At 43.7% G+C, this 8,783-nt stretch overlaps 1 protein-coding gene across 1 annotated transcript; it reads right to left on the reverse strand.

The window, feature by feature from the left end:
• Positions 1-1,242: 1,242 nt before the first annotated feature.
• Positions 1,243-3,915, reverse strand: LOC127801356 (subtilisin-like protease SBT1.6). The gene has a single exon (XM_052336374.1). It carries the CDS (start codon positions 3,823-3,825, stop codon positions 1,507-1,509), a length of 2,319 nt encoding a protein of 772 aa, XP_052192334.1. The 5' UTR covers positions 3,826-3,915; the 3' UTR covers positions 1,243-1,506.
• Positions 3,916-8,783: the final 4,868 nt, after the last annotated feature.

Genomic DNA, 8,783 nt, shown 5'->3' on the forward strand with positions numbered 1-8,783 from the left:
GAGAGAGAAAGAACACAATACATTGCAGTTGTTTGGCCTCAATAGATTTACCTTGACTACTTGAATGAATCGGATAAACTCTGTTTTGAACAAAAAAACTACAAATCCTCACAAGTCCAGCCTCTAAATAATTGGCCACTCTCTCGCTGTTGAGGCAGCTCAATGAACATCCAATCCCAACAACAAATTCCAAATAATCCAACAGGTTTTGTTCTCTCATTGTCCTGATAAATTTAGAAACTGAAAAACAGATATCTGCCACAGCAGTAGCAAAACTTTAATCTCCTTGCTACCCAGCTTGTTTCTTCTTCTTCTTCTTTTTTTTTTTTAAATGCTAAGTTGCCACCTAACTTTTCTATTATGTTCCTAATTATATTATAAATAATTTACTTTCTATTTTAATTTTATTTCACCTTGTTTTGCTCATCGCTGTCGCCACTTCCACTGGTCACAACAACTAACGAATTCGGTGATCGTCGCCCCAATTTTGTTTTTCATTGCACTTGTAACTTGTTTTCTGTGACCGTCTTTTCTTCTCTAGTCGATTTTGTCTTTATCACATTTGGTCGGATCTTCTCTTCCGATATTAATGGCTATTGTGAGGGAGAGATGGCGATGATAATTTGATTGCCACATCTGACAATACTTTTGAGTTTTAACTGATGATTTTCACAATAGTGAGATCCGTTGAAGGTATCAATTTGGGGTTCACTTGCTATATTTGGCTTAGCCTTAGCCTGATTAAACAATTATCCTATGCTGCTAACAAGCTTTTATCTCACTTATTAGGACTTGCATCTGGACCTATTTAGCGCATTAGTACCCGGCTTATCCTTTCTTTGAAGTATAGTCTCTTATCTGTTCACTTGATATTTGTTTTGCCCTTTTGACTCTTCAAATTTATTCTCAAGCCACAATTGGGATTTCCTTTAGATAGCCAAATAGAGACAGACAGGACAAGTTAACGGCCATGGACAGACACGGGAAGGATTGGAATTTATATAGCTTTATTTTCACCCTCCTCTTTATCTTTTAATAAAGCCATTGATGTGTGTTGTTCCATGTATGGACAAACATGATTATGACCTAAAGTTATTGCATACCAATCTCCAGAACGAATAAGAAAAAAAAAAAAAACCCAAATGAAATTTATCTTTGAAACAACTCGCGTGATAAAAAGTTCTATAAGTCAATATTTTTTGGCGAAGTTTGTTCAAAGTTTTCTTTGCGTGAAACCATGACTTCAGGGCAAAGCCCAGATTATGCAAGTACCTATAGTCTATAATAGATACATTATGAACTCTTCAGCTTGGAACACAAAAACACCCAAAAAGCAAAGCAACCCAACCCAACCCTAACAGCCTGTCTCCAGTTCTTTTTCCTAGTGACTCCCTACCCCTTGCAGCAACAAGCGCCATACATAAAACCCATTACACTTGGGAACTAATGTAGCAACAACAGCTTAAACCTTCACTCTATGATCATCTTTCGGATCAATGTGATTGCTCAAAGGGGGTCAATCTGGGTCACCACTATGGGGCTCCGAACCACATGCTTTCCATCCACCCAAGAAAGTGCCCCGAACACTGCACCCGAGTCGCCCAGGACCAGATTCTTGCTATCCGCCGTCACTGTCACCGCGTACCTCAGCTGCCTCACCCTCTCCGAGAACACCAGCTTCGTCGGCTTCACCGTCACCGCCACCCCCTTGGGCGGCTCAACCTTCACGCTGTAAACCGAGTTTATTGCCCCGACATTCGTCACTGTCCGCACAAATGTCTTGCTCGACGCACCCGCCCTCGAGCTCGAGAACAGCGCGGCAATCGACGGGTAGTTCAGATTCTCCGGCAACGGTCTCTTCATCGGGCAATTCACCGGTGATCGGGTGATCACCTGGATTGTCTTCGCTCCGTACCCAATTGAGCACAAAAAGCTGACGTAATCGTCGTTTGTGAGATCGTACACGAGGCCCGGATCCATTGCAAGGCCCAGATTGAGGTGCCCGGCTCCGTAATCGTAAGGAGTGGAGGGTTTGCCGGAGGACTCATCGTCCAGGGGTTGGAAGCGATTGTCGGTTATACTGGCGGTTGTCATCATCGCCGACCTTATCGCTGCCGGGCTCCAATCTGGGTGTGCCGACTTGAGCAAAGCCGCCGCACCGCTCACGTGAGGACAAGCCATGGACGTGCCGGAGAGAATGTTGAACTCTGTTTTCCGAGTGTCCGAGTCCAATCCCGTCGGGCCAACGGCGTCCGTCCAGGCGGCTAAGATGTTTACGCCGGGAGCTATCAAGTCCGGCTTCAAGATCTCGGGGTTCAGCCCGTTTGGTCCCCTGCCGGAGAAGGAGGCCACCACCGGCGCCGGCTTGATCCCAAGTATGGTGCCTCTGAAATCAATGGTAGCAGTGGCGACTGCAGAAGATGCAATGTAGGACTTGATTAGGTCGCCTTCATCAGAACCGACGGCACAAGCGGGGATCAAGTGAGCGTCGCCGACTAAGCCTTCACCGTTCGAAGCGCCGTTGGCGAGAATCATTCCGACGCCGCCGGCCTTCCTCACCACCAGTCCCTTTGCCACTCTGGCACTGCTTCCGCGATCACAGATTACAATCTTACCCCTCACAAGCTTGGGGTCGAGCGAGTTCTCCATACATAGAGAAGCAGCTAGTACCCCTGATTTACCAGGATAAACCAAAGGATACATTTTCCCTTTCAGCGGAGCTCCGGCGTACAACGACACACCGGGGAGCCTCCGTCCGTCGCCAAGGATTACATCGGCCGGGAAATTCCGGTCTATAGTTCCCGCTCCGACCGTCATGAGCCAGGGCGCAAGGTTCGTGACGGACATACCATTAGGCCCGTCGTTCCCGGCGGAGGAGGACACAAAAACTCCCATTGAAACGGCGCCGTAAGATCCAATCGCAATTGGATCGAGATAGTACGGAGACGAAATACCGTCGCCGCCTCCGATGGATATTGAAATGACATCGACGCCGTCGTTGACAGCAGCATCAAATGCAGCCAGAATGTCAGAATCAAAGCATCCAGAATTCTTCCAGCAGACTTTGTACACAGCCAATCGAGCTTTCGGAGCAACGCCTTTGGCTATTCCAGGCGCGTAACCGGCCATACTCGCCCGAAACGAGTACCTCCCGGCGGCAGTAGACGCCGTGTGAGTACCGTGACCGTCGGCGTCTCGCGGCGACAGGAACTCAACAGTCTTGTTGATTCCGCCACCGCCGAGCCTCCCCGCCGCCTCGTGGCCTTTGGAGAAGAACCGAGCTCCAACGAGCTTCTTATTACAGTTCCTCGAAGTGAACCTGTCTCCCGATTGACAAACGCCTTTCCAGCGCCTCGGAACCGGACCGAGATTCAGATCGGAGAAGCTCCTGCGCTCGGGCCAAATTCCAGTATCGAAGACGCCGATAACGACGTCGGAGCCGTAATCGGACTCCGACCAGAGTCCGCGCTGGTTCCGCAATCCTAGAAACTGCGGCGACCGAGTGGTGTGGAGCTGGCGCCGGTGGTCCTCGAAAGCGGCGAGCACCGAAGGGTGTTCGAGCACGGAAGCGGCTTGAGATGGAGTAAGAGAGGCAGAGAAGCCATGGAAAACGGTGTCGTACACGTGGAGGATGCTAACGGGGTCGGCAAACTCGGAGGCGTACCAGTGGCTGTGCGTGGGGAAGATGGAGGGCTTCGCGAACCTGTCAACTCGGAATATGTAAGTTTTACCCGTCTCAGCCGGCGACGCGCCGGAGGCCTGGAGGGTGGAGACGAGAAAGACGAGGAGGAGTGAAAACAGAGCCTTGCACAGAAGTAAGGCCATGAGAGTGAAGCTAAGCTTGGGGGTGTGATTTGAAAAATGGAAGTCGACGAGACAGGCGTAAAGAGCGGAGAGAGAGATAGAGATAAATAACGATCGCGAAGGGAATAAAAATTTTAAAGGAAAAAGGAAAAGTTAAGTTAAAGCGATAAGGTAAGTTCGGTCATGGGACCGGTGAGAATGGACGGCTCTGATCTTCTCGGGAATGAATTGTGGGGCCATCGGGACGCACCTGCATCTGCATGTGGGCACGTGAAATTAATTTCGGATCGGACGGGATCAGATGGATGCCTCTCCGTCGTGATCTAACGGAGAGGTACGCGCCGTACCAGTAGAATATAATTTCTTTATGAAATCTCACATTTTAGTTTTTTTTATTTAGTTTAAGAGAGAGAGAGAGAGAGGTGCACATCGTGTTCGTTCTAGGGAGCGTGAGTGAAACAAAATCCCCATGAATTAACTGTTACCGCCACGTGTCTCGCGTATCTACGACGCACCGATTGAAAGATCCAACTGAAGATAGCGAAAGCGATGCCATGCCATCATAAGTGTCTTTATAACTGCCGGAAAAGCTCCCATGAAATCGATCACCGCCTTAAAAACAGTGTTTACTGTTAACGTGGGATCATGATTGGCTCACGGAATGGACGGCCGAGATCTGCTAAGCGTGCTCCTCCCCGCCCCTTGTGGCGGACATGTGATCATTCCCGATGATCTGGCTTCAATCATCCCGTCAATATATGCAATATTTATATATATATAAATATAAACACATTATTACATGATTGACGTTGCCCGTAATGGGGTAAAATCATAAGCAGGGACAAAATTGAGAAAAAGGGTGAATTATTATTATTATTATTATTATTAAATGTTTTTTTTGGGGGGGGGTTGTTTTGTTTTATATGGAAAATTGTTATTTATTTATTTGAATAATAATAATTTTTGACTAATCAGCTGGACTGGCTCCATAAAAATTCTGTTTCTTAACCTAAAATTCTACTTAATTTTGTTTTAATTCTAATTAGATGTAATGATATGCTATTAGTAGGGTGCATGATTAGCTGCGCTTATTGCTCGTTACCGACAACAATCCCAGTGGGGCGCGCGAAATTGTCCGACCTTGTCCGTGCTGGTAGTTGAACCTATCTTTCTACCTGTTAGATGTTATTATTATTATTAAGTTAATTTCGTATTAACATTTTTAAAATTAGCATAAAGTAATGTAAATTTTAAATAATTACTTTTTTGTTTATATGATGTCGCCTTTCCATGTTGAATCGTCCGTCTCTGTTTTTTTTACTTTACTTTTATAAAATAAACATAATCTCTTTTTCTTTTTTATTTTTCCTTTTTTCAAATAGGAATCCAAGGAACTGTGTTTTTTGACCGGATTAGTTAATTTGGGCCCTCATCTTTTCAATGGGCATGTGACCTTCTATCTCTGCTTTCGTCATCTTACCCGGTTCTAAGTTTTTGTTCCACAATAATAGAGAGACACGTGTCTATAGGATTTGAGTACACGTAATGCGTCGTTTGATATTTTTATATTTTTTTACATACACAATTAATTTTATATTTTCTTTTTGTTTAAAATAAAATCTTAAATAAATTAATATTTTATATATTTTTTCTAAAATAGCGTAAATAATATATCATCTTTGTTATGGCTATTTTTTGGACTACTTCTTATGGGTTGGACTTGACCTAACAGACCGACCCAATCTCTCGAAATTTAATAGGCCCAAGGCCGAGATCGTTAGAGTAAAGTCACACGATACCAAAACCCCAGCTCAGACCGTGCAACCTAGTCAGCTCCCAGCAACGCTTTCAGCTCGCTAGTCGAACCGTTCAACTCACATAGCAAAAAGATTGCGGAATAGTCAGAGGCGATGTCCACCTGTCTTATCTGAGGCAAACTAGATTCCTGATAATGCAGAATTCATTCCCATTTTTTATGGAGGTGATAAGGACATATTGTCTCCATAATATTATCTTCTTATTTTGGATTTTATAAAAATTATAAACACCCCATATTATAAAAAGGAGTCAAAAAACCATTGGATGGGGAGGATGAATAAGATATTGTTACTCTACTGGAATAACCAAAGAACGTAGCTCGAGCTCACCTCTTATTTTATTCAGCTCCGCGTTGGCTTTGTTTAGCTTCGAAGTGGCGAAAAAAAGGCATGTCTCGTAAGTCGCCTTATCACGAGATAGCTTGTCCTCAGCCTCCTTCTTAGCCCTCTCGGCCTCCCTCACCTGATCTTCCAATCCTTGGGTGATGTTTTGAGCCATCTGGGATTCCTTGGTTAGAAAGGCCAGGCTATATTCCAACTTATTTTTGTCCTTTCTAAGCACCTCTACGACGACCTCGAGCTGTTCTTTATCTTTGGAAAATTGGGTAATCTCTTTCCTCTGTTTCAAAGCGCCCAGGGAAGCCTATAAGCATGGAAGATTAGTACATGAGAAAAAGATAAGCGATATTGACGAAGTCCAATGAAGATTCTTACTAAGAGGCTGTGACAAGCAATGTAATTGGAGAGAGATTCACCCGACACGTCCTTTCTATCCAGATCCTTGGTAGAATTACCTAGGATCTCGCCCAAGTCGTCGAGGAGGACATCGAAGTATGGCCCCCCAGCCACGACCTTGGAAGGGACCTCGGCAGAAGAAGCCATCTTCTATCTCTTATCCGCTTGAACTTGTCGGACAGTAAGCGAGGTGGAAGGTGTTTTTCTTTTACTTCCAACGACAGGGGTAACTCGTGCCTCACCAACAGGGGCTTCCTCACGAACTACAGCCTTCCCGTGCTCAGCTGCAGCTGCGGTCATCTTAGCTTACGAGGTGGGGGCACGTTGCTCGTCAAGGACCGACTTTGGCAAAGACAGGGTTATTATCATGGGATTGAGGCCAGGAAAAATGGTGATGTCATGGTTCCCGCTAGCTGCCTTAGAGCGAGGATCTACTTTTCAGACATCGGCAAGAGAAGGGGATGAAGATACTATCGTGGGTGAGATCGCAGATTGGCCAGGCTTTCGGAGCTTGAGTTTCACCATCTCTGATGACTTGGCAGGGACTCAGCCTCAACCTCCTGGCGAACTCTGCCTCCCTCGACCAGGCTCCCACTGAAGTCTACCATGTCAAAAACGGACCTTATCTCTTTTTGGCACCGAGCTCCGATATCTTTCTCCCTGATGGGTTTGCAGTCGAGAGAGGGAGCGAGATGGTAGCTATTGAGCAAAAGGTTAGTAAGCTTAGAGTCGTCCGCGTCTGTCTTTATTTTTGAAGCATCTTGAAGCCTTTGTGCCTAAAAAATGGTCAGCTCGTGTAATACCCCACATTTTTGTGAGGTTGCCATGTAATTTAGACGAGTTTAAAATATCAAAAAATATGCTTGAAATGACACCAAGTGACCGAATCAGCTGTAGGGAGTGCCTTGGAGCTTAGATACCTAAGAACAAAAGTATATCTTTGACGAGTGTCTCGATGCGAGATTTATGACACTAAAAGAAATCAAATCAGAGATAGTTTTCGGTTCAGCTAAGTAGTAGTTTAAAAGACCGAAAGATGGTAAGGGGCTTCTGAGAAATCGATGGAACCCTGAGGAGGCTCTAATTTTGAAAATAAAATAACCTTGAGATAGTTTCGAGATGAAATAAAGGTCCTGTGAGAGCGTTGTGATGAAATCGTACTTATCAAGTAATTTTGAATTATTAATTTTGGATTTTAAGTATCTCAATGAGAATTAATTTGATATTTGAAGGTGTAATTGTAATTAGAGAATTATCTAAATGAAATAAGGATGAAATTAGGAGTTCATGTGATAAAATATCAAAATTGGAAAACTTGAAATACGGGCCAAAATGTTATTTGAAAGAAGTTTGTGGTATTGGCTTGGATTTCAAAAATTAAATCCATTCTAGTTTTAGATTTGAAAACCCATTCAATTATAGTTTTGAGTCTTTGGAGTCCATGGCTTAGCTTAAGACAAGTGGCACCACGTGATTGGTTCAAAAAATCTATAAATAGAGACCATGGGTTGTTCTCAAAATCATTCAAGGGATTTTGAAGGTTGAAGTTGAGGAGCTTGCTCCTGAGAGAGGAGAGAAAATTTTGCAAGAAGATGGGAGGAAATCGAAGGAGAAGCGGGGGAGAACGAGCCTCGTCGGAGTTGTGGGTCTTCGCTAGAATTTGTCAAAATTAGTCAAAAAAAAGCAAGGTAAGTTCAATTATTTTTTATAATCCTGTAGAGGGAGAAGAGAGGGTTGCATAAATTCAAACGGGGGTTGAATCGAAGTTAAAATAAGGAAATTATGGTCGAAAAACCAAACCGATGTGAAGTTGTCCGAAACTGGTAGGCTGCGCATGAGATACACGTGCCAGAAAGTGGCTACGCGTGAAGGCGTGTGGGCCACCTTCCCGTGGTGCGTGAGGGGCCTATTTTTCTTCAAATTTTTCAATTTTGTCCCTAATTTAATGCCCTTCAACCCTATGTAAAAATATTTGAGGTTAGGTTTATCAAAATGTGTGTTTTCTGCAGAAACTTAGGTCGTTTGCTGTGAAATTGTATCTTCCAAGAGATAAACCTTCAAGGTGAGATTCTTATACTTCAAATCCTATTTTTTGTTCTCTTATGAGAAACTTTTATTGCATGAAACGTGTTTTATGAAGTTCCAATACGTAAACTCTTGTTTTCTTACATGAAATCATGTTGCATATATGAATTGTATTTTTTTTAAAATATATGTTGTTGGCTTTTTAACTGTTGCATTTATAAAATTCGTGTGGCCATTTTGGAGTAGTTCTTGTTATTTTCCTCATATGTTTTATACTTGTTCATGCATTGATATAAACTGTTTTGGAGTTTCTTACTTGAAGATTCATCTTCTAATTGGACTATGTTCTTGGAATATTTAAATATTTTAGGTTTGACAAGCAGCTTTAAGGAAAATGAGGTA

Source organism: Diospyros lotus, chromosome 5 (assembly GCF_014633365.1).
Source record: "Diospyros lotus cultivar Yz01 chromosome 5, ASM1463336v1, whole genome shotgun sequence".
Taxonomy (NCBI): Eukaryota; Viridiplantae; Streptophyta; class Magnoliopsida; order Ericales; family Ebenaceae; genus Diospyros; species Diospyros lotus.

Excerpts from the sequence above, each read along its gene's own strand:
- LOC127801356 (XM_052336374.1), bottom strand. The coding sequence starts at position 3,825 with ATGGCCTTACTTCTGTGCAAGGCTCTGTTTTCACTCCTCCTCGTCTTT.